At 40.5% G+C, this 27,216-nt stretch overlaps 1 protein-coding gene across 5 annotated transcripts in view; it reads right to left on the bottom strand.

The window, feature by feature from the left end:
• WNT7B (Wnt family member 7B) overlaps positions 1 to 27,216 on the bottom strand; it is a 94,705-nt gene that overhangs the window by 30,614 nt on the left and 36,875 nt on the right. For 4 of the 5 annotated variants that reach the window (XM_069003451.1, XM_069003450.1, XM_069003455.1 and 1 more), the window contains exon 2: positions 11,372 to 11,598. In XM_069003451.1, the coding sequence (XP_068859552.1) occupies positions 11,372 to 11,598 (227 nt within the window). The remainder of the gene's footprint in view (positions 1 to 11,371; positions 11,599 to 27,216) is intronic. The other variant, XM_069003454.1, reaches the window with a different exon arrangement.

Raw genomic sequence — 27,216 nt, 5'->3', positions numbered from 1 at the left:
TCACCATTACCAATTTTTCCTGCTTCTGGCCCATCCCTTTTTCTTTCCTCTCCCTTCACGTGCATTTATAGGTCTGCTATACTCTTTCCCACTTCCTCACATCCCTAGGCAGGCAGTTGAAAGGCTTCCATCACAAAGATTGAAAACATACTCCGTATTAAAACAGGATAGTACGACCAGCAGTTCCATGTTTCAAACACATTCAATTTATATCAAACTGAGAATAAACAGCTGGGGAAGCTACTTGGTGGGTTGCTGGAGACTGTGGCTTCCATTTTTTGTGGAACATGTCTCTGTCACTTGCTAAATAGGTGCACCATCTGGTGGTAATTTCGGACTCCCACTTCTTAAATTTCCAAAGAGCAGTGGTGGAGCTACGCCTGTGGTTGCAGCATTTATTTTTTTTTTACTATCTGTCTGAAAGTCCTCAGATAAGACAACTTTTGCAGGTACTACTAGTGATTGAGTACTAAGAATAGGTAGGACTTTAAATAAAGATCAAGTTTCCATGTCTGCTGTGTGGGGCAAGCAGGTATGCCTTTCTGAAAGGACCACATGCTCCCCTGAGAAACATACATAGAGATGGAAAAATTCCAAACACAAAGAGAAATTAGGTATTTGGGGAGTCTAAACTCCCAGGATAGGAAACAGGGACTGTTGTGCAGTCAAGATCCAAATCACCCTCTGGAAGCATTTCTCCCTGTTCTTTGACCATACAAGGAATACAGCCTGACTAGGTTCCTATCTCAGACATCTCATGCAAATGCCTGGAGCTGTGTGATGTGAAACTGGGCCAAAGAAAAGAAGTGAGGAAGGGGCTCCTCATTTTTCTGCCTTTGTTGTCTGAAATCCTTTAATTCAGCAGCAGAGAGAAACCACTACTATCTCTTGTGCCATTCCCCTCAGAAAATGCAAGGTTGCACTGAGCATGTCTGATGGGACTTAAAATGGAGATCTCTTCTGAACAGGATGGCTGGAGGCTGAATCAGACAGAAAATGAGTCTCCACATTTTGGTGAAGAAATGAGTGAACAGGTAAAAATAAGTCATGATCCACGAGTAAATTTTTTTTGTTTTAGCAACCTGGAAAGAGCTGTAAGGTCTACAGCAGTTCAGTGCATGTCTGTTGAGCTTCTATCTAGAGATAGCAGTGCCTTCTCTCAGTGCATCAGTGATCTTTCTGGGGTGAGAGCAAACCAAAAAGACACCTCAGTAATTCAAGCCCATTTAACTGACACCAGCTAAGTCTTAGGAATCATCTTTCTCACACAATCCCAGAACTGGAGTTGTGGAGAGAGCATTATACATAGGAAGAAATTACACTTGTGGCTAAAAGTAGTCTGTCTCCTAGGTGCACTCCAAGTGGATCTGGGATGGGCAGAAGGACCCATCCTCAGCTTGATCTTGCATGCTGTCTTTCGCTATGACTTCTATATTCTGCAAACCACTTGGTTCTGCCTTTAAAATGAAACACTTTCAAAGCCTCTTTAGTAGCGCTTACAATGGAGGGTTTAAACACGTATTGGGTAAAAAAAGCATGGCTGGAGTCTGTGGCCAGTTTGAATCCTGAGGGAATGACTACCTTAGAACTACAATGCTAGATTCACTTTCTCAAGCCTCCAAATAATAGATTATAGAGTCCTCTTTCTTGCTTGCTTCATTTCTTTTTTTAAATTTGCCTCTTCTATCAGTAACAATAATATTGTACTTCACAGTATGAACATCAGTAAGAAATAAACTATAGTCATGCACAATTTAATCCAATGCTAAAAGGTCAGACAGGATACGCACGAAGGAAATTTTGTCAATTAGAAAACGAGGTATTTGTCAGATGTAATATTTTGCAATACACCAGCCACTTCATTAGGAAAAGAAATTGCTGGTGACTGGAGGCATGATGGCAAACTACATGGATCAGTGATCTAATCCTGAATGCTAAAATATTTGTTTACAAACCAAAATGTGCAGATAAAAAATGCTGTGTTTTTTGTAATGTTTTTACATGCCTCTCTCTGCACTTGAAGCTTTTCAGTTTAGAAACAGATGGTTTACCAAACAGAACCTATCCCTAAGAACAGAGGAGAAAAGGGAGGGATGCTGCTACATATGTAACTCTGAAGTCTAATGGTATGTTTAGCCTGGCCTGCTTGATGTAGAGGTTGGACTGGATGACCAAACCTATCATCTGTAATTCTAGGGAAGAGATTTTGACAACACACTTAACCGCAGTAGTAAAGCCCAGGGAATCTCCAAAGTCATTAGAACCCCAAGTTATTACAGGATCACATACCAGCAGGTGCTGTCCTGTACTCCCTGTCATCCTCCATAAAGAACTTCCCCTGCAGTGGCAAGGTTTGGCAGCACCTGCCTGTTTGCAGAGTTGCTCTGTACTTAAAAAGTCAAATGTCATATGGTTGATTTCTGTTTAACTAATTGGGTTTTAGCTGAGTCCCTCTATGAAATTCAGTTTCACTTTCAACTTCTGCTCATAATCAAAAGCCAGGAGACTTTTTAGTGGCTCTGGTGAAACCAGTGGCAAAATTTCTACTGACAGCAATAGGACAAGAATTTGGCCCCTGCCCTTTTGGATTAAGCCCAGCACCACTTTATTTGACTTTTAATGTCATTTGTCTTCCTGGTTTAAGCATGCATTATGTTGTAAGCCATTGACCAATAGGACTGGGATGCTGAAGTAACTCATGAGTCAGCATGCTATGGAACATTTGTACTCAGCAATTTTATTAAAAAGTAATGTGAAAAAAATGACACTAAATGAACATTAATGTTCCTTGGAAGCACTTGGAAGTAAGGAAAGGCCAAGCTTAAAGCTTCTATGCAAAGTTAGCCCTGTGTCCAAACTTTGGTACAGTATTCAACTAAATCATAGCCTAGAATTTGCATACTATCTTTTCCACAGGACTTCTGACTGACTCATCCCAAGGGAAACCAGAAAAGTAATATGGAAAAAGTTACCCTGAATAGCTACAGACAAAGCTAAAAGAGAAAAGGAGAACTTTTGTTCTGGCCGGTGCAGAGCAGGAAATTATCATCACAGACCCAAGGCCCCATCACAGGTACCTATTCCTTTTCCACTACACCTAAGTATGCAGTAGGATGATCAAATGCCAAAACCTGTGAGTACCCATCCCTCCCCTCCCCCCTCCCTAAATGTTTCTTTTCCATACTGACACTTAAATGGAGCGATTCCATACAATAAAAAAGGTCCATTTCGTTTTGAACCCCTTCCCCATGTCAGTCCATCGGTTTTTCAGGAGATCTGAGGTTTAAGGTCACAGGAAGACAGCGTGTCGTGCTATATGATGTGCAGCGTTGTGGAACCTTACATTCCAGCATACCCATGGAAGCATGTGAGAGCAGAGTTGAGGAGATCCAGAGACTTGAGTCTCCCCAGTTACAGTTCTTGGCATTAATTTACATCAATGCATGGAACAAAGTTAAAATTAAGTGCTCTGACAACAAAAATGGAGTTGCTCCCAGTCTGGTATGTTAATGTATTTAAATTTGAAAATGTCTACAGAAAAGCACCTGTTCCAAGAAAATCTTCATTTTTATATGGAATGGAATGAATCAGAAGACCTTTCCTTAAGATGGAAAATCCAGACTTCATTCAGATCGATAACCACCATTCCTCATCCAGCTGCAAGCCACACACAGTTCACCAAGTAATTATATTACCATATTAGTGCTGTGTTTGGAATAAGGATATCTGCCTTTTAAAGAAAGTCTGCTGCCAAATAGGTAAGTATTTAAATGGCAACAAGAATATTTTCATTTAAGAGAATTTATACTATTCTTCACACTCATGACCCTTGAGGGAAGAGAAAACACAATTGAGCTATACTTGAACTAAACAGTAAAACCTTACAAAAAAGACTAGGAAGTGGAGAAGATAAATTGAGATATATAAAAGTCTGTCTCTTCATGGCTGGAAATTATTATATGCTGCAGACTATATATGCTTTTATTTCTTTTATAGGGACACAAAAAAATAAAGATTATAAAATGAATGTAGCAAAGTGACAGTTTTTCTAGTTAAGTCAAACAAAATTTATTTCTGTCAGCTCATAATTTACAAATGGTACTGTCCATTTATGTTTTTCTTTTCCTCTATGATTGACAATGTGTTTTGAAAACATTACTAAGGCCTCCCTGAGGTTCTGGCATCTAAGAAATTTTTAAAGCACAGAGAAATTATCACCCACAAATGTTCAAATTGACTCACCAAGCTGGGAATCCTCCATCCTGTCAAAATAGGATGTTTCTTTAAAATAGCAGTACTTTCTTAAAAAAGAAGATATTTTTCTTTTTCTAAAAACATCCAAGTGACAGACATTAAGAGTCTGAACCTACCACTCCCACAATAGCCTGTCTCCTCAGCTAAAAAAATACAAATTCCTAGCACCTTAGTGGTTTCATAACATTTTACTGCTCCTTCACAACCTCAGCTACCGCCAGCTGGGAGGGTTTATTTTCTTATTCTGGTTTAGGTTACTGTCTTACTTTGTTACTTGTGATAGTAAAAAGCTTGCCCCCCTTCTACAGTAAGAAAGTATGAACTGTTTGAATCAAGTCCTCAATTTCCCCCAAAGATGATAATACAAACTGAAATGCCCTCTCACACACTTTGCCTTTTAACTACTACATTATCACACCTTTTCCCCCGTGTTTAGCTTTCAGTTGTGATGAGGTGCACTGAGGAAACTGTTCTGCTAAGGCAGCCTGCCTTTGAGGACTTTTCTCACTACTCGGAGCAGCATGCAGGGCTTTGGGTGGAACAGCTCAGCTTTGCTCCAGCATGGCCTGTCTACCTCTGTAAGGCAACTTGTGGGATAGTCACTGACATACCAAAATCCTTCAGCAGTAATATATAGCTAATAAGTGAGAACAAATAGATTGGACATTCTTAAGGTTAAAGATATTTTAGTTTCTCCTTGCAGCAACAGCATGCCAGTTGTGAAAATAAAGGAGCTGTTTGGGACATTTTAAGAGAAGGCTTTACAATGACTGTTTGCAGGGTGTTAAATATTTCCTGCAAAATGAGCATGCAGAGGAAGTCCACAGATTTGGGGGGTTTTACCTCTTTACTGCCTGCCTCTACCTGCCAGCCAGTTACCTAGATGCTAGGGGTGGTGGTTCATCATGCATGCCTTGTTGTTTTGGGGTTTTTTTAATTCAGGCTAATAATGAGAAAACTCTCCCTCTCCAAATAACCGAGAAATATACATCTTGTTATGCACCACTGTGCTTCTATTAAGAGCTTATGCTTGCTTAAGCCACAGATCATTAAATTTGCCATGGTATTTGTAGTTTAGCTAAATCAAACGTGCAAATGCAATGACTCCACATGGCATCTTGGGAAGTGGACATCAGCAGTCACTCCAAGTTGGCTACATGAGCAATAAAGATATTGTTTGTACTGGTCCTGCATCATCTTCTGGAGCTGCACACATCCTTAGTACAGACTGCAGCCGATTGAATGCATCCTGTGCACCTCTCTCCTGGCATCCCAGACAGCCTGCTGTACTAGGAGCTGAAAGCTGATCCCATGCCCTGAGAAGCCACCCCTCACACCGGAAGGTTTTTTACTATATCCTAGCACCAACAGAGAAATCCAGTTCAAATTACTGAAAACAAATTTATTTCTCCTCAGTTGCTTGAATGCTCAAAGGGCATTGTTGTCTGGGCCCATGCTATACAACAAAAAACCCTAAATTTTTCCACATTAGGTCCAAAAGCCACTGTGCAATTGAGGTTCCCCGTAGCTGACAAGTGCCTAAACCAATCATAGCACCTACTGCTATGACAAAGATAATTACTGCCTTTCCGTTGGTGAAGTGTGTACCCTGCTCTGTATCATATTTAAAATAATCTAATTCCAACTCATTTTCCCCCTCCAAATTGTTTCCAGCTGTACAATTCCTTTTTTTCCCCCATATTGTTTTTATTGGATATAGTGCAAGTTCATAAAGATAGATTTTCCCATAATAAATACACAGATGTTAGAATAATAAACATACAGTCAACCTGATATATGAATATTACTAAGCCTTAATAAACATATAACAAACAACATAAATTGATTTTAAAAAATTGAAAATGAGAACACAGAGTAGCCGAGAAGGAAATGGCAGGAGAAAATGAAGGCAAGAAGTGAGCTAGAAATGTACTTACTTTAGCAAACTGTCTGGATTCATTTATGGTTCCCTTTATTGACTTGCTGATAGCATTAAAGCACAACTATGGTTGTAAAGCATTCCTAAGAATGCCGCTTGTCTTCATGTCTTGGAAGTTTTCTGCTCACCCTGAAAGCCAAGCTTTCCAAGTTGGCCAACTCATACCACACTAGAAACTACTGTGCTAGATTAATCCATCTGCTTGGACCCAAATATCCATTTTTGGAGAATAATGAGCCTCTCTACTCCTCCCATTTTTGGTAGGAAGTTTTTATGAACATTTGGCATCTCGGTTAAACCATCATCATAGCCCAGAATAAAAATGACTGGATTCACATGTGGAATCCAAGTTTAATTAAGCCTATATATGGCCTGAACCAAGAATAATTTACTGGCTGACACCCCCTCAGCATGTGTGATAAGATGCCAACCGTTTCTCTGTGACTCCATCACTTAGATATCTTTCATGCCCAATTCCCATGTTCCAATTCAGGCCTGCAGCTAAAACATGGGATTGAGAGTGGACTTACAACGTTACCGGATTCATGTACAAATAGAGCAAGAATCACTTTTTTTATGAGTATCTATCCTTCAGAAGCTATCCCCCTCCCTTTCCCAGTCTTACATTTGGAATTATCCATCCTGTCCCCGGTTTATGTGTGCATGTGTACAAGTGCATGCTTGTAGAGAGAACTGTGACATTCAAGTTTATGATCTGATTGTGTTTGCCAAAAGTTTTCTTCACCTGGGAGTTAATAAAATTCATGCACAGATTTTTTTTTTTGGCTCTATAACTCCAGGGTTTTTCTCCTATGCCTCCCGCATTCTGCCTGGAGAGTGGATCAAAAGTTGGGTGAATGGGAAGAGACAGGAAACTTCTTAAAATGTTCTTCTCCTAAACCTCCCTTGGTGAGCAGAGCTGTAACTTCCCTTCAGATGCATTTTTTCAACACAGCAGAAAACTAAAGACCAAAACAAAAGGTAAGACATTGAAGCAAAAAAAAAAACAACTTCAGAACTCCCTTGGGTTTGGCCTACTTGTTAATATTTCCCTGTCAGGTGTCCAGTTTAATGATTTTCCAAATCACTGCACCAGTGACACCACCAAATATTGCTAAATCATGATCATTTTCCACTTCATGAGTCTGAGAAAGGAGACAGGTACAGATCACTTTGGATATCTTGACAGAGGTATTTTTCAAAATACCAAAACACCTCTGTTTTGCCCTGGGTTTAGCACTGGTAAGAGCTGCCTGTTCATAAGCACTTGAGCTGGAAGGATTCCAGTGGAAAGGGTCAATGCACAAATAATTAGCCAGAATAATCCACTGTCAAAGAACAACAGTAGGTTTCATTTCTGCTATTGATTCGGACTTCATACTACAGAGCCTGCACTGCTTACTTTTTGAGGTGGAGTTCTTTGCTTTCTATGCTATTAATGATCTGTAGCTTTTAGAGGCATGTAAGTGACAAATTGCTCTGCCCATCCCATTCCCATTTGGGGGAATAGAGACCATTCCCTAGTGGAGCTGGAGCTCTTTTGCATCAATAACCTGATAGGACCGGAGGCGTTACTCATCCAGAATAGGGTCCTCACTTTCAAAATGTTAGAAGGGCAATTATCTTTCAACAGTGATTACCAGTAATAACATTTGATAATTATTTTTTAATTCATTTTAAAATTTTTAGTTTTTAATTTTTGAATCCATTTGTTTAAGAGGCTTAAAGCAAGAAGGATGAGTGGAGAGTACAGAAGATTATGTGAGAAGCTGGCATGAAAACTAGGGATGAGTGCAAGAAGGTGACAAATGTGTGTACAGAACAGCATGGGTAAAGTAAGTGCAGGACTGACTTTCTTTGGGGATGGCAGGACTATGGAAGATTTCCCAGCTATAAATATATCAAAATGAGCTATACGCAATGCTTGGCTAATTCATCCCATGCTACAGTCTTTGTACATGCTACTAATTTAGATTTCTCTGACACTTTTTATCTCTGGCTGCTATAAATCTTTCACACCAACATGAATGCCCCATCATTTCTATGGTTGTTAGTCCATCCTCTGGACTATTTCCATTGTTTTTAGTACAGATTCCATGTACTGTATTGGTGATGCAGCCCTCATTCACTGAAGTACCTCTTTGAGTAAATAACTCCTCACTGATCCATCTTAGAGCTTAGCAAAAAAAAACTGAGGACTTCTTCTGGCAGAGTAGGATCCCTGGAAAACACAAGGGGGGACATGTGTCCCTGTGTCATGTCTTCTAGCTTGGTGGTGGGTGGAAGACATGCATAGTAAGAACATAAAAGCACCCAAGAGGTGATCATAGCAACAGATGCACATCTGTTGGAGAAACCTCACATTGGGTGAGTCTGAGTGCTTGCTTTGAATCTTGAAGGGGGAGTGTTGCACCAAAATACAAGTTAGAATAATCATAAATCTTCACTTCTCAGTGTAGTGGTAGAGTCTTGGCCAGTGGCTAAAGAGCAGGTCCCCTATTTCCCATGCAGCAGGAGAGCAATTCATATCATGTTATCACTGCTTACTTTCCCTCCCCACCCTGAGACCTGAATAACTCACCTTCAGTGTTCATCTCCCCAAGGGATTCTGGGATGGAGCTTTCCTTTGGGGTGAAGTGAGAAACATGCCTGTCTTTTATTAGTTTTAGTCCTTTCTTCAGTATGTTCAGGCAGAACCAAATGGCCGGTTTAGTGTTTCTGTGTCAGACACGGGTGTGTTTTGTTACACGAGTGAATATTTATGCTTAAAGGTATCTTGTACTTTTAAGTAGTGGGGTTTTTAAATCTTTGTCCATTTTTTACCTTTTCCCCCCTTGCTAGTGTAATAACACTACTTCCTAAACCCTATCCTTTTCCTAGGTACTGACCTCATCATCTCTGGGTGCTACTCCACTAATAAAAAAAATAAAGACATGTGAATTATGGGATCCTTTATAGACCTGCATGGAACTCGTCTGGCTTGACTGGAAGGGGTCATGTAAACCTTCTCCATCTGTTGGAGACTGTGTGGTTTCACTCCCAACAAATGTCAAAGCAGAACTCAGCTGCAACAGCCAAGTTTCATCTGTGCTTGGGTTAACCCATAAAAGAACCCACCAAATTCCACATCAGTCATTTCAGACTTTCAAGAAACCACTCAGGTTCAGTGGAGAGGTCAAGAATCTGGTAAACATTTTGGCAAATATGGCTTGAACAGTGGCTCAAGAAAACCCTGGTTTTTTCCAGTTTTGTATAGTCTGACCAACCTGATAGCTGGTCCATCCTAATGACAAATAACTTCTGTTCCTTGTAGCACTTACTTTGAGTAGAAACATTGAGAATGAAAGCACAGCTACAACTTGTCCTCTTTAGTCATTTGAACTGCATTAACTTGCAAAGTTTTGGAGGAGGAAAAGAGTCTCTGTGGTGAAGAGGATTGTTACCCATGAGCACAGTGGTGGAGCTTGTAAAGGACCACAAGATTTTCAGCTTGAAGAGGAGAGCAGAAATGGTGAAATCCTTTTCACTGGAAAGCTTAGTAATGACACCAACTCTGGTACAACCCTCCAGAGTGGCCCTTCTCAGGCCATAGGGGATCTCACAGAAGGTAAGAGAACCCACTTATGTAAGGTCAGAGCATGCCCACAAACTTTGGCAGATGAAAACAGAGCATGAATAAGTACAGCATGCTTGGCAGATGTATATTTTCTGGCAGCAACATAATTCTGGTTATCAACTGAAAGCAAACAAACATATTATCAACCAAGGAGGACCAGACCATGCCTCTAACAGTCAAGACAAGTGAATAGAATTTTTACTGGTTCATTTAAATTTGAAGGTAGAAGTCAAAAGTTAGGTTAATTCCTGAATATGATTCCTTGAGAACATAATATAATGCTCACAGAATATGACAGACCCTCTGCAAATGTAAGTGAATTGCCCAGTGCCAGTGGATTTATTTTACTCTTTACAGCTGAACCACTGTGTCCTTAAAGTGCCCAGACACCAGCCAGATTCTCAGATTTGGATATTCTTTCAAAAAATATTCAGTTCCCTTGTTGACTCAAACATACCTCAGTTTTTGGCATTCATTTCACAAGGGTGTTAGAAAAAAACCCTAAAGCTTTGACCACCACTAAAAACCAAAGCACCATGTGAGTCGACTCCTCTTTGCACAGAAGAAATTAAATGTTATGCCTTTTTTCATACAGTTTTAATGAGATCTTATGTCTAACCACACTCAGTTGTGTTGGAGGCACAACACAACTCACCTGAACCATTGAATGCAAGAGGTATCATGCAGAGAAAAATGAGACACAAGAAGACTAGGCTACAACCCCTCTGAGAAGCTGGATGGTATCACTTTGAGTGCCCTTGAGAGAGCCACACAGTACAACATGCTATCCTAGCCCAAAACAGCAGACAGCATGTGAGAATGGGTAGCCCTTGGGGGAGAAAGAAAAGGTCAGGAATAAGCTAAGGATACCCAGCTGGGTGATGAGGAAAATAGTGACTTCAGTGCTGGAAAAAAATTTACATAATCTCCCCTGTGAAATAGTATCAGACATATGGTAAATGGAAAGGTATTGATTTAACTTCTGCCAGCTAAAAGCTTGTCAGGCCAAGGCCATGTGTTATTTTCTTTGAATAGGTTTCCTGCCTCAAATCACTTGCAGTATTTTCTTTGCGGTATGATAGCAACACTAAAATGTATCACTGCCGCATATAGGAAGGCCAGTGTCATATGCACAGTACTTCCATCCATTATTTGGGACTATCATATTATTTATGCTTCTGGGAAGTCTTCAGAGGGATTTTTCTGAGCTGCTTTTAGTTCATTTTTGATTAGCCCTAATATTCACCACAGTTATCATGACAACCTGTAACAAGACAACAGCTGGAAATACTCTTTTCATGAGCTGTGACCTTGGATGGCTGTGCAGGCACTGAGGCCATTGCTGGGTCTGAAGTTGCACAGATATGAGTGACTTCATCTACAGATCACTGGAGATTTCATGTGTCTTGCCAGTTACTTTTCAGCAAGTGGAAACACACTTGTTCTGGGAGCATCACAGTTGAACTCTGAGGATTATAAACCTTTGCAGGACCATAGCAAGAAAGGTAAAAGAAAACCATCTCAAACAGATCCCTACAGCACCGTATTAGAGACACCCTTACCTACTCGAAGCTCTTGTCCAAAGACTGTTTTCTCTCCCAGCGCAGAGCAGTTCCACCTCCCATACCGAAACTGGTACTGGCACTCATTGATTCCCATTTGTGCCCCTTCCCCGATCACAATGATGGCATCAGGGCGGCTCTGGCAGATTGCTCGCTGCCGAGGGGCCAGGCCTGGGATTTTGTTGCAGATTATATTAGCTCCTAAAGCCACCACGGATGACAAAGCTCTGAGGAAAAAAGCAGAAAGACACGTTATGACCAAATTGAGGTGACCAGGTGCTGCTGTGTGGCTGGCAAGGCACTGTGCAAAAGGGGAAGGGTTGGAGGTTGAGTTCCTGTAATTATGCCAACTTGGCACAATGTCTCTGGTCTGGTACAGGAGCCTGGAAATCTTGCAGTAATTCCTGATCTGATTTGTGCCAGAAAAAACAAAGAAATGGAATTTTGGCACTTTTGTTTCCAGTCCTACACAGAGACATCAGCTTGTGAGATGTGGAAAGCAAGACTTATTTAAAAGAAAAATAGTGACAAGTGATCATCCACAAATCTCTGAAACTCATGTCTACTTTGAATACAGGTTCAGGCTTAGTGTTTTAGTTACTGCAGCCAGTTCATCCACCCCTCATTTGAAACTGTTAAGCACAATTTAGAAAATGACTTGACACTACCAACACTCTTGCCCATTGTTATGCTCAGGGTATTGAATGATTAATGAAGTTCACCAGCATAACTGTACTTGGGATCTGGCAAACATCATGGAGCACATAGCAGTGATTCTTAATATGTGCCATCCAGACTATATCTGCAGTTCTCATTCTTCAAGTATATTTTCAGAATTCATTATGAAGTTTGCATATAACTTGCACCTGCCATATGTTTTCACTTGAGTGTATTTATTTTTCATTTTCAGCTCACTTTTCAACATCTTCACAGGCTCATTTTTCGACATCTTTACAGGCTACATTTTAAATGGTAATATTTTGGGGAAAAAATGGGAAAACATGGGTACACGTTCAGTGATGCCTCTGGTCACATCTACTGAGTAGCCACCAGGCCCATGTGGAGATGCTTCAGGTGGCTCTGAACAAGCAGACACTGCCCCATGATTCTACTTTCCCTCTTGAACACCAGCCTAAGCCTTTCATCTTAGTATTAAAAATTTCCCACTGGAAATGCTTCCTTGGGGAAATGCTGACTAAACAAAATTAAAGAATTACATAAGAATTTATCAACTTCATCACTGCAAAGTTACATAAATGCTGCATTTCAATGAAATCAGAGTGTTTAAATTTGCCATTTCAATAAGCTACAGTAAAGCCAGACCAAGGAGGGTGAAATGGAGCACTCTTCCCTGGCCAAAATGAAATACTGCTATTCCTGTGGAATGGAAATTTCATGATGATTCCCTCTGCCTTTAATAGGTATTTGTGCATCTTTTCCAAAGTTAACAATCCATGAGAAATTCACCACTTGGGGTTTTTTTATTTATGGCGGGGGGGGGGAGGGGTATGGATATAGAGATAAGGTATCAACACATGCCCTGTTGTTCTGCCTATTAAACAAAAGTAAGAACAAAAGGTAGTTGCAGTCTGACCACTCTCAGTGTTGGAGCAGGAGTGCTCAGACCTGTAGCTTTAATTTGTGTTCCTCTGGGTGCTGAGCAATGAAGCTGGAGCATCAGCTGGAACCAGAGAGCCCCTGAGATTCATGCAGGTTTTGAACTAAGGTTTTGTTTCTGACAAAAAGTGTTTCTCCATTAAAAAAAAAAAAAAAAAGAAAAAAATTTAAATAGTGATGTCTTTAAATCAGAACTTTCCAAGAGATGTGATAATCTCAAAAAAGTATTGTGAGTTTGATACAGGGATAAGATTATCTTTACAGTGGCTTATGACCTTTATGTTATGGCTTCAGAAGCTAATGAAAATCACAGAGGAATGTATCAATACTTAATTTTCTAAAAAAAAAAATAAATCAGACACTTTTCAATATTGAAAAGTAAAAGTGTTATTTTCTTTGGAAGGTCATGGAGCTTTTCTCTCTCTGACTTCATCCACTTTCCACACAAAGTAGGATGAACATTCTGAAAATATTGCAATAAAACACAAAGGAAAGCATTTTTCCTTAATAGATGTTTTGTGTCAAATTCAGAAACATGCACTCATTGATGATGCTAAAATGCTGAGCCCCATTCTTACCCCATCCCCTCCACATGGCTTTGCCCAGTTCCCTGGGACAGACCAGGTGCCCAGGCGTCCTGCAAGACCTTCCTACCTGGTAACCCATTTCCACTTCTGCTTCAGACACTGACCCTTCCAGGAAAACCTAATCCTGAGGAAATCTGGGGTTGACTCGTAAGAAGGAAACATGCACAAGGCATTCATCATTCCATTTGATGCTTAGCACATGCACAAGACACAGTTCTGGTCTCGTAGCTGCCTGACAGTCATCAAGTTCCTGAGGCTATGCCACCATCTTACTAGCAAGAATTACATCTAAAAATTGTTTGTATGTTATATAAATATTTTTTTTAAAATTAAAAACTGATAAAAACCATGCAATAACTTCCTGACATAATTTTTTTTTAACTGGTGGGCTTCCAGAGTTTCCACTAACTATTCTCAAGTTGAGCAGCAAAACCTTACGACTTTCAAAAAAAGGAAAGCAAGAATTGGCCACAGTATCTAAATATATAATTTTCAGTTAAGTTGCTTGCTTCATACACATTACTGCTGTCTCCTGATTAGGTTAAAGAGGATATTCTTTGGTTTCCCATTGTTTTTTGGAGCAGACCTTGGTCAAACTGACAGTGGGTCAGTTTATTTGTCCAGAAAATAAGCATGATCATATCTGCCTCAGAAGGTATCGTGAGGGTGTCGTAATTATTGTGTGCTTGTAACGTGTATTAAAACAATTAAACTGCAATTATTGGGCATTGAAGGGGTCTTAGTTTTTCTGTTATTACTTCCAGAAACTTCCCCTTCTCTGGCCTGAACTTACCAGCATATTCCCTCAGACTTGTTTAGCCTACTTTTAAATTGTTACAGTGCCAAAAGAAATGCTGAATCATGAAACTGAGGTTTTGGAAAACTTTATTTTTATTAAAGAAATGCACCCAACAGCATTTCAAGCTTCCTCTCCTCTATTTCTTGTGGCATCCCTCAGTTTGTGCATCGGTCACACATTCGGGAGGGTTGTGCACTGCCCCTGCCCCTTGGCAGGTTGAAGTCTACATCATTTTTTTTATGAGATGGAGATTGTTTTACTTTATAGCTGTCAAAAGACAGATCCCCCATGCCACATTTTGGCATCTTCTTTCATCTAATCTTTCTTTGTGGTGCAAATTTCCTTGATTCTTATCACCAGAAACTCATGAGTGTGTCATTTTGTTAAGATTTCTGATGCAGTTTAGAGTAATTGTAACCATCCTGCACCACGACAGTCTCCACATGCCTCAGAGTGTTCTGCTGGGTCATCCACATGGGCTATCCAATTAAACATCATCCACATGGCTTATCCAGATAAACAGAGCTAGTGGAATAATGGCACATTTCCTGAGGAATTAGTGTCCTTAGAATCCTAAGGCATTAGTGTCTGGAATATGGAGAGCCTTCACGTTTCTTCATGCCTATGCCATTAATCCAAGGGAAACACCAGCACTGAAATTGAGCAATAGCTATAAACAGAGTTATACCAAAATTTAAAAAAAGAAGGGCAAAAAACAACGACCAAAAAAACCCCAGGAAAAACCCAAACAACCCAACAACAACAACCAAACAAACAAACAAAAAAACCAAACCAAAAAAACCCCACAGATCTGGGCTTGGATAGGACCTTGCAGTTCAAACTTCCATCAAATTAAACCTGATGAACAAGGTTTTGGAAGGCGTGGTTTCTGCATAAGAATTTTGACATATCAGGGGTTTTTTCCTTTGAAAAAATAACTAGGACTGTGTCACAGCAAGCAGAAATTCATGGCAGTGGGAGACAAGTTTCAGCTTATTTTCTGAAATAATGCTTGCTTACTTATGCAAAGACAGATGAATCCTGTCACAAAACTAGAAAATTCTCCCTCCAAATGTATTTCCTGTTACAATTGTATCTCCTCTGTAGGACCTAAGTAACTCCAGCTTCCCTTTTCACAAAGTGAAATGAAAATTATTAGATATTCTAAGTAAGTCATAAAAGTAAAGGTCTTTGAAATGCTTCAGAAATTAAACACTAAAGCCACTTGAGTTTTAAGAACTACTTGTTGGAAGAGAAATGTACTCTTCATTCCTGGTTGGCTTTCTTGAGTCTCCATTTTATATTTGCAAATACAAGCATTTGCTTAACTTGAGCGTGAGTCATTTCATTGATTTCCAATGTTATCAGGTCCTTGCAACTTCTGATTATTTTCATGTATAGGAAGGTCATCATGTGAACTACAGATTACAGAGTCTTTGCACAAGTGGAAAATACATAAAGTAAATCCTTATAATGGACAGCTGTACAAGCACATGAGAAAAAAAAAAATCTAAATTTTATTCTTGTTAAAAGAATCTGAACTTTGATAAAATTATGCAACAACGTTGTATACTTATAGATGAAGAGCAGTAACTAACCAATCTTTGGAGTTGTCCCCAAGCTCCTGCACAGGCAGAGATGTGTACTGATATTTCTCCAAGGAGTTTAATATACCATTCTGACAAATACATGACAAAAGATGTAAAATAAGAGATTAAGCCAACAACACATCATATACAGATAAAACACTTAAACAGGTTGATTTTAACCTTTTGGCTAAAAAAAGTTTTTAAATTGTTTTAAAAATTCTCTGCCAATCCGTGTTGCCTGGGCAAATTACATTTTATTGGAGCCCAGGACTGGCTTCAGGAACTTCTTCTCCTCCAGCACCCTCCTTCATTTGCATTCCTGGCTGCACAACAGCACAGTGCACACTTCCCACTGAGCCAGCCTTACTGCAAGCCCTTGGATAGGCAACTGTAGGGTCACTGAGATCCCACCCCAGCTCTGCTTCTCGATATTCACCTGAAACTGCTATTGGGAAGGGGGTTTGTTTTCAGCAAGGAATGAAGGGATTTATCCACATGAATCCCATTATCAGCAGGGGAGCTGTGCAGCTTTTTGGCACACTGTACCGAAAACTTGCCCAACCACCTCTCACAAAAAATCCACATAGTGGGTTCTTTGTTAGCAGGAACCACCGAGGTATTTTGTGGTGACACTGCGACACATCTGAAACCGTACACCACTACCGAATGGTTGACTTAATTAAGAATTCCTAAGTAAATATTTTGAGTGTGTATCAGTTGCAGAAATTGGCAGGAGTGTCCTGGGCTCTGAATGCCATCTGCATATGTTTAGGCTTTCAGTTTTGTTTTCCACCCTGGCTTTGGGAAATTGTTGTTCAGCACATATGTTACTGAAGTGGAAATCCAGTAAGGCTGCGTGGTACAGCCCTGTGGTGCTCTCCTCTCTGCTGGAGCTCCGGACCTGGGGCTGCACACAGCAACCTGTTCATTCCCACCAAATGAAAGGCAGAGATTTCTTTGAGGAGCTCACCCAAAAAAGTGCCTGATATCCTACGCAATGTGCTTGCTGGCATGGTCAGGAATGAAAGTGGCAGGATAGGTAAGTTGAGGGGATGACTCACACAAGGGCAGAACATGCCTCGGGCTAAATGCCTGCTTGAGAGAGGGGTGGGGGTATGGCCCCCATCCCGTATGCCATAGTGATGGGGGGAACACCAGCAAAGCCTTGGATCACACCCTCCCCTACCTGCCAGCTGGGATGGTTGCTATGAAGCCAGCAGTGAATCATTAGGCTTCAGGAGAAGGAGGGGAGACATTGCCTGGGATCCATGTTCACAGATGAGCACCAGCAACCAGCACCAGCCTCCTGCAAATTCCTACTGTTCACTGAGCAAGAGAAATCTGATTTTGACACATATCTTATTTGCTGTATGACTGGTCCACTGCAATAATTTTTATTAATCTGTCCGTGAGGCAACACTTGATATGTACCAGCAGGATATCTTGAAGACTGTTACATCTGTAGTTTACCTGTATTCAACTTTTTTACACCAAAGAAAGGCTCGTGGAGAACAGAAATGCCTCACATGCCTCATGTGTCCTATTGTAAAGGTCACAGTAGCAAATTCACATTTCCATTTTCATTGGACATTCACTCCTCCTGAATTTTCGTGGCAAACTACTGTATAATGAAGATTTTCTTGTCTCAAATCACTTTATTCTAGGGGCATCTTGTTATATGGTGGAAAACACATCCTGTGGATATAAAGATTAATGAAAATAAAATCAGGTGTTAAAATATCTGAAGGGTGGCAAATAATGATTCCAAAGGAATTTGTGTTTCAAGAATTTTTGGTTTGCTAAACCAGAGAAAACTGATAGGCCAGTGTTGGAAAGCTGCAGGAAGGCTGCAGTTTTCTGGCATTCTCCTGAGCAGTTCATGGAAGGCTGGAATATGCCTGCTTTGGTCTTGTCAGTGATGAAGGTGGTGACATACATGGTGTAATTGAACTTATCTGAATAGGCTTAATGAAAAATGGTGTTGATATAAAACTATTTGATTCCTTTTACAACCAAAACTTTATCATATTTAGAAATCAAAGTGAAACAATTTTGTTTCACACTGTTATTTTATTTTGTCTCTATAAACACCGTTAGCAAGACCTACCAGTTCAGTTCTGCAAACATGCACACACCTTACCATGCAAAGTACCAGGCAGCTTCCACCCTCAGTAACAAAGTCCATTCCTGAATGCCAAGATGCCTGTTAAGCACTCACAGTTGGTGTTGTCTATAATTATATATTATATTACTATAATTTGCCTTCCACCCCATTTCTTTTTCCCCTTAGCACTAGAAAGAGCCACACTGGTGTCTGACAGAGAAGCACAGAGCTGTTTGCTGAGCAGCAACCCATCACAGTGGAACACAAAGTTTCCTTACAGGGTAACTGGCGGGGGGATATTGCAGTTCTCCTGGCGTGGAATGCAACTTTGAAACACCAAACTGGCTGGAAGAGATAACTCACAGATTTTCTGTGTCTATGTAGAAAACAGTCCAGTATCATAGAAAAATAAAATTTTCACACTTCTATATGTAAAGTCCATGGTTTTGTCATGTTTTTCATACAGTAAATAAGAACAAATAAGCTTTCTCCAATCACATACGGCATATGTATAGATATGGGCATTTTCCAAGCTTTATCAATTCCAAGCCTTAATTAAACTTAAGCAAAGTGCATACTTTGGCTCTGACCAAAGTTTAGCAGTCTGTTCTCTTTGGGGAACAGGTTAAGAGGAAAAGAGAAAGAGGAAGTCTTCAGGCAAAGTCCAAGAATCATCAAGACCATACCCTGCTTAATTTGTGAGATCTGATGAAAGCCTGTCACAGTCCTACCACAGATGCCCTGCACAGAAGCAGTTATCCATGGGTTAGCTCATTCTAAAATGCCAGGTATGCATTATGGCTTTAAAATCTTTAAGGTGGACTGTTACTGGAATCTATCTTAAAATATATGCTTTGTGATATTTTTCATTAAACATTTATGATAGATCTTAAATTTTTGGCTTTGCATGCATGAGGCTTCCATAGATATGATACAAAAATTGAAAGAGGAAAGCATTTAATAGGTCTACAGGAAAGGAAGACTTTTCCTTCTTGAAATGAAGTCAACTGGCTTTACTGCTATCGTGGTTCAGGTAGGAACTCATTTTTGTTAGTCTGAGCAACCAGTGAGAATAAATTCTGAAAGTCTACTGGTGAGCCATTATGTTGGAGAATTTAGTCTTTTGTGTTAAAATTTTAAGACTCCATTGCAGTGTCTGTTAATCATGAGGATCAAAGTCTGTATGGACCTCTGAGGTACACCCAAAAAGCCATACAAAGTTGTCTCAGATGTTCTTTTGTTGTTAAGGTGGAGAGGCCACATTGACCCCGCCCACAATGTGTGCTTCAGACTAAATGACCACTGAAAGTGCTATTTTTGCATGGATATATGACCACAAAACAAGTCTTACTGGTCTTGAATTAGCAGCAGAGGAGAAAAAAAGTTAATTCTCTGTCAGTGACACTGAATTTTTATCCACTGAATACCCCACTATTATGAGCCATGATTTATTTCTTTTATCTCTATTCCTGCCCTCACCACTGTTTTCATGGTGGTAAATCTTTCCTAAGGCCATAAAAAATCAGGATATGGAATTAAGTAACATCCACAAGCAAAATTAAAACCAAAAACCCATAAGCTTGGTGCTGTCAGGTTTACTTACATCTGGAATGGGAGCTCCTACATCTGGAATGGGAGCATTGCTCAAACCAGCAGCAGCATTTGTTGTTCTCATCTGCTCTAAATGCCTCAGGCAAGATCGTTGTCGGGGGACGAGGAGCAGAATGAGTTCTCTTGATGTTTCTCTACAGCTGTTGAAGCTTTGGGATGACAGATCATCAGAAGGGCAGCTCCTCCTGCTCAGGTATGCAGCAGGTGAGGAAGTGAGTGTGAGGACTCGGTACATCCTTGGCACCATCCAAGCAGGACCAGACACCTTGACATGGTCCCAGTTTGGTTGTGAAGCCTTGAGCCCTTGTGTTTTCCTCCTCAATTACCCACTCTCACCTTTCCCTCAAACTACAGTAGTTGGGGAACACTCATTCATAGTGAACACACTTGCATTGTTCTCAAGATGCGGGGAAAACTGTAAAAGAAACACCAAGTCCCAGAAGCAGAAACCATGGACCTCTCCAACCTTAGCATGAACGGGTAAGCATGGGGAAAACTGTGGGGTTTTAAAATTTTTTTTATATTTCATTTCAGAGTTTATTCCCTCACTGGAGAACTGCAATATCCCACCAGATATGGGTGGTGTGCCTGCATGAGGCTGGTTGGTGGTGCAGAAGTACCTCTGCCTGAGACATAGGTCGAATGTACTCTCCATCTCCAGTACCAAGGACAGGAAGGAGGATGCACCTTCCACATCACCTCGAAAAGAAACAGCTGCTGCTCTGCTCCTCAGAGTCATGGTATGGTTTGGATTGGAAGGGTCCTTAAAGCCCATGCAGTCCCACCCCCTGCCATGGGCAGGGACACCTCCCACTAGACCAGGTTGCTCCAAGCCCCATCCAACCTGGCATCAGGCACTTCCAGGGATGGGGCAGCAACAGCTTCTCTGGGCAACCTGTGCCAGGGCCTCACTTTCCAATAGAGCAGGTTGCTCAGATTGACACAGGATGATTGCCTGGATACATGTTCTGCTCCCAGGACAGGTTTGGCAGCCAGGAGGTTGTGCTAGGGCTGCACAGGCAGCTTTGAATGAGCTCTCTGGGCTGGCTGCAACTTCAAACAAAAGTGCCCTGAAAGTCCCCTTCAGCGTGCATAGCTCAGCTAAGCTCTTGCAAAGCCTGGTTTAGGAAGGAAAATTATTTTAGGACCACCTTATTAAATACAAGAGATCTATTACAGATTTCAAGGTGCTAGATGCATGGCTGACACCCTTTGTGTTTTCCTGGTCATGTAGTTCTATTTGCTTCCATGGAAAATTTGCTGTTCAGCTGCAACTCAGCCCAAGTCAATGCACCAGAATATATCCCTGTACAAAGACTTCATGCTAAACACCAGATCCCAAAATAAATTAAGAAGGTAGAGGTGTTACACTAAGGTAGTTGCCTAAGAAATGCAGAGTGCAGAAATGCTGCACTTGGTAGGTTTTGTATACTTTTAGTTAATAGTTACTGAAAAGAAAAAAATGCAACATATTTTCAAGCAAATAGCAAACGTCACTTGGATATATATTTTTTTAATAGTCTCTTAGTGTGTTAACTCGTGTCTCTCGTTTTCTGAGTCTGTTCCCCGATGAGAAAATTATTTGCACCCTATCTTGTACCACCACACCAACTGTATGCAAAACTGCTTGGCACTTCCATGGAGCAGGCCTGCATTCCCTGCACCCAGCAAAACTCCCACTGGCTATTGGTGGTCACACAAAGAGAAATTCTGATCTATCAGATAGAAAACTTATGGTTAGCTCCTTACATGGATTAACCTACTGAAGTTATGAGACAGTTTGTCTACTTGAGATTATACATGTTGGTTATAGGAAAATAGGAAAGGAAATAGGGTTTGATCACCAGTCTGATCAGACCTTCAAATCTGTACCTAAAAGTGGGATGTTACTATAAAATAGCTGCAGTCTGAGAAATCCTCAAGTGTGGAAAAAAAGGGTGAACCCCTTAGAAACTGCGGAATATAAAAGATTATTTCCTATGCAGATTTCCAAGCATTTAAAACATTATTGTATGCATCATGTGGGCTTTCTGTGAACAAAAACTCTCTGTTTTATAATCTGAACTGTCAACACTGGCACAAAATAATGTGACACCAAACAGGACCATCTATGAATTTCTAAGGTTTCTTTCAGCTACTTATTTCAAAATTTTAATTCTGAGTGATGTAAGAGGCCTGGTAAACCACACAGTAACTTTTCTAGTTCCCTGGCTTGTTGAGTCTATTCCAGGTGTTCAGAAGGATTAGCAAAAGTCATTTTGAGTTGTTTTTGTAGAGGGAGTTTCTAAATTTGGTATGCAGCCATAAAAATCGTGCATCTGTGTTATTATCCCAGTGGCCCGTGCTGGGTGTGTCCTTGGTGTTTTGCAAATCGCTATAAGCTTGTGAAAGCAGCTGGATGGAATACTTCTCCTTCTAAAATCCTCTCTCAAAAGATCCAACGCACACTGTCAATCATACACATGCAGGCATTTACCTGCCTTTCTCTTATGTGGCATATTGATCCCAATTTAGCTGCTTCTTGCCTTCAAACTGAAGATGCTGCTGGCTATGGGCATCTTCAATTTCTTTTTCCTTCAGTTCTCTTTCTGAATCTAGTAATTTGAAAAAATCCCTTTATGGCCATGCAATCCAAAGAGTGAAGAGATTTAAAGAGGTAAGTGATAAGGATTGTTTGGGATTCATAGCTGAGCCTGCAGAGGTAGCACTAAAACAGCTCCACCAAAGTGAGTCGCATGAAATCTATAGGGGCTATAGGCAGCTGGTGGCACACACAGTGTCAGCCAGTGAGCACCCAGAGCAGATTAAACCTGGCTTAACAGCTACATCTGAGCTACATTCTGTTCTTCATCTTCAGTTAGCCCCATACTCTTAGAGAAATCTTCTTTCACTGCTAACAAATATTTACTCTCATTTTTCTCCCTGATGCTTTTAACTTTTTACCCTTAGGTGGAACAGAAATTGATGGAGAAGTGCAACCTTTCTGTCTGAATTGCATTTATCTGTTCCACAGAAGAAAAACTTAAGCTAACAATAGCATCACGGACTATGAGGAAGATGAGAAATTATCAAAGTTTCCTAAAACTCAATGACTTAAATCTATTTTAAGCACTATGGCATACTCAGAAGGCGAGTTTGTTTTAAAAGGGTTGTGGTCATAGGCAAGGGCAGCCACAGACCTTCTCTAAGCTGTGAAATCTTCAATCTGTCCCCTCAGTTCCCCCAGTGGTTACCCCGACAATGTGATATGCCTTTGTACATGGTGTTAGGCCAAGAGCATGCCTGTCTTTAGGCACTACATCAGAACTCCTGCACCAAGGGTTTTGAAAGCACATGCCAAGGCGTGTCAGACTGGCAGCTGTGTGTGCAGAACTGGCCCCTGTGTGTGCATGTGGAAAGGCTCCTTTTGGGAGAGTACGAGACCATGAATGCTGAGGAGCGAATGAGCTGCATTCCCCCGAGGGAGCTTGGTGAGAAAGCAATGTGGTGAGCACATCTGTCTGAGGAGTGATGGGAAGGCACAGGATTCACAGAAGGGAACAAACAGGACAGTAAGTGACTTTGAGGAGACAGTAGTCCATCCACCTTCCCTGGGCAGGATCAGCTACACCTTTCCCATTCCTAACAGGTACTTTGTACCATTAATAAATCATCCTACCTAAATTTTCCCTAAAAGGGTGGTTGGGCCCTGACCAGGCTCCCCAGGGAATGGTCATGGTTCCAAGGATGATAGAACTCAAGGAGCATTTGAGCAACACTCAGGCACAGGGTGAGGTTCTTGAGGTTTTCCTGTGCAGGGCCAGGAGTTGGACTTTATGATTCCTGCGGGTCCCTTCCAACTCAGAATATTCCAATATTTCTATTCTATGATTCTATGAAATTTCTGCAATTGAAGCTCAGGGTTTCTTCTCTGATACCCAATGGGAACAGAATATTTTGTCCCCACAGGCCTTGCACTGTCATTTAGGTTGTTTATAAATCTTCTGCAGAGCAAAACAGCCCTCATTCAAATTTTCCTCTCATGCATGAGACCTCTGATCATTTCTATCCCTCTTTTCAATGTTCCCTCCCACTGGTCCAAGCTTTTCTGCACAAGAAGATAAACTAAACATCATGACTGAAATTACACTCCCCTCTCCTCCTCTGGGATACAATAATAAGATAACCTCTTTTGTCACCTGACGCCTTTAGCTCCACTTAGTGCAATAGAGTTGAGACTTAAGTGGCTCTTTAGTCCTCATTCTACAGTGAATTACCATTGCTTCTGACTTCTTTAGTTCCTGCATGGACTGGATTGCAGCTGTGTCAAACGGGCCCAAAAGTATTTTGACTCCTTGTGTCTCACCCCCTCATTAGTGGAACAGTAGCAGTTCAGCAATTAGTGTCCAGTTATGAGCATTCCTTTGACTTGCAGCATCTGACTTTGAGAACATGGGACAGATGGAGGGGAAGTATGGTTAAAAGTGTAGAAAAACAATTTGCTTAGATTGTGCTTATTATTTACATTAGAGGTTTTAGTGTCTGAGACGGGGCAAGTAAAAGTATCTTCACTAAGTACCTAAAATACAGAAAGCTTGTGTTTTAAAAGCACCTATTTTGAGAGTCTTAAAAGCATTGCATATATTGCCTTGCACTGATACACTGCCTGAATAAATCTACGCCAAGTTTTGGTGTAGTATTGTGTGGAATTACAGCATAGGAATCAATTTTCCCAATAAACCATAGCCAAAGTGGGCTTGATGTGTTTTAGTTTCATTGCACTTCTGAGAATTGAAGTGACTGCACAGGAGAATGAGAATTGCTCCAACTGGAGATCTGTGAACCAAGGGGATGAGGTGGCATCACTTCCAGCCTTACCAAGTCATTCTCTTGTGTCTCCAAACAAAGCCAGAGAAGTTTTTCTTGTAAGGAACTACATGCATTGGTGAAAATGTGTCTTTCGGTTGCAGGCTGAAATACTGTCACACTTTGTTTGATTTCTAGGCCAGTCTGTACGTTCAAGGGACCCTAGGAGTTAAGATTTACAGTTCAAACCATTCAATGCTTCTGAATTTTCTGTAATTTCATGGATTTTTTATAGAGCATGGATGATATAAGTTTCTTTCCAGTAACACTTCTAGAATTAAACTGGTGTTTACATTTTTAATCCAACTTCTGAACATTTCACCCCTAGCAAAAATCAAAGTGCCTGATTTTATTGGATTACCATTGCATTATGCCATTAACACGAATCTTTAGACTCCAGTTTCTGTACCTCACACACAAAACATTTGTGCCATATCCATAATTTTTCCTAGCATAGCCTACATGATCCAGGATGAAAGTTTACTGCCATGGCAAAAAAACATGCAGCATGGGAAAAACATTATGATAAAATAAAACTCAGTGGAAACTGAAAGCCCAAAGGAACTTTGAGAGCTGGGTTTTGGTTTCTTTGGATCTTTAATCCCCAGAATGGCTCCATTTTTTTTGTCCAAATTGTTCACCCAGGTCTAATGACCATTGAACAGTCTGGCAGGCACTACACATGAGATAGGATTAGGAGGTCATGGGTTCAGTCCGTAAGTAGGACCACTCACCCCTCTCACAAATCTACTCAGTTGACAGACAATTCTTTGTGATGAGTTGGCCACCCATTTGGAGGGTCAACAGAATTCTTGCTTATTTTGAAAATTTGACCATGAGACACAAACTGCCTTTCTGTGTGGGGAAGCCCCCCCCCCACAGACAGGGAAAAAAATCACAGTTCATGCTGTTCAAAATCCATCTTCCCAAGGCTCTTCCTGTGCTGGCCAGTGTTTTCCAAGTCAATTGCTTTTATTCTGTCTTCTGGTGTGTTCTAAAAAATACTTACAGAATGCTAAAAATCTTTATTTTAAGGGAAAAACTAGTTACACTAAGGGAACAACATATGTATTTATTCAGTTACTTTAATGAAGAGAATGTTTTGAAGGCTTTCAGGAAAAAAAATTATAAATAATACCTTAATGCCATGTCTTAAAGTATGCTTTAGAACTCCCCTAAGCATCTTGTTTGTTATGCTTCAAAACTTTCTGTCACCAGAAAGGAAAAAAAATCTACAGCATTCCTTCTGTCTTACAGAAAGACGAGAGTAAGAAAATCGCCCCTTTGGGGTTTTTTGTTTGGTGTTGGGAAAACTGTAACTTCATGAAGGATCTGATAACTAACCCATATGGTGCATGATCCTGATAATACAATCCAAATATCACAAACCAACTCCCCAAAGCTAACAAGAATCAGCGTCTTTGTTGTAGAACAAAACAATGCGATTTCATGCTAACCCAAAATCCAGGTCCTCTGGAGATAACAAATGCTTAATTCACAATGAAAATAGATGGTGATAGATGATGACGCATGTCCTACAGTTTGATGTTGCCTCCCACAGATGAAACAGAGGGCTTGATCTCTTGTGGTATTAAAAATCCTCTGGCATTTTTTAGAATCAAAGAACTGATGGAAAATCAGATAATTAAACTTGCCTGTGTAGAATCCCTGTAAGTATTAACTATATGTTGTATTCTCCTGTTCTGTTTAAACAGTTTTTCTGTATTTTGTCTGTATAAAAACCATCCTAGCTTTTTTATTCTTGGGGCAAGAAACCTGCTGATTACTTAAGTAAATTTGATAGTTTCTTGCTAAAGGGCTGATATTTTACAGTTCATATTCAAACTATTCAACCTAGGAGTTTAGACATGGTATTTAACTCTATGGCCCAAGAGGACAATCCCATGAATGTAAAACTGAGCACACCAACAGAGGCCTGCAACTGTTTTGGGACTCATTCAGGGACACAAATATTGTATGTTCATGACTTAGCTGTATGAAATGCATACAAAGTATAGGTGAATGTGGGTTTAACTCAAAAAGAAAAGGAGTAAAATTTTGCGTGTTTCTTAGGGTGCTCCCTGAATGAAAAAGTGAAGTGATGCCAGGATAGATTTTGCCCATAACCTACCACAGAAGAATTTTGGGTGGCAAAAGAGCCAGACTTATGAAATAGGCTCATTCAGGGCTTTCTAGAAATGGTAATGAATTAATCCACACTGCACAGAAGAGATGATCCTCCTTGTTTTACTAATAAAGCTAAACGGGATTCACAGATCTAGAGACTTCAAACGGGAAACTTGACCTTATAATGATTTTTATACCGTGGACTATTTTTGAATCATAACTGTCATGATAAGTTCCCTATCCAGTTTGGTTATTTAGCTCAAAACCACCACTGTGCTATTTCAGTGAAAGACAAACACTGACAGCCAGTTTCTAGGTGAAGGGATTATTCTCAGTTCTGCCAAATGTTCAGCAGTGTATCATCAGGTATGTCCAAACAACACCACTGCATGAATCTCTAACACAGAGAAAATTTCATCATGAATAAAAGTATTTCCCATGCCAAAAAATCATTCACTCAGAAGGAAAATGGAAACCCAAAAGAGAGATCGAGTAGCTTGTGGTGTAAGGTCCTAACACACTGTAGCCAACTAAAGTCACTTCTACTGACTGAAGTCTGCAGCAAG

The sequence above is a fragment of the Aphelocoma coerulescens genome, chromosome 1A, assembly GCF_041296385.1.
Source record: "Aphelocoma coerulescens isolate FSJ_1873_10779 chromosome 1A, UR_Acoe_1.0, whole genome shotgun sequence".
In the NCBI taxonomy this organism is placed as follows: Eukaryota; Metazoa; Chordata; class Aves; order Passeriformes; family Corvidae; genus Aphelocoma; species Aphelocoma coerulescens.
This window is presented reverse-complemented; position numbering and strand designations above follow the sequence as displayed.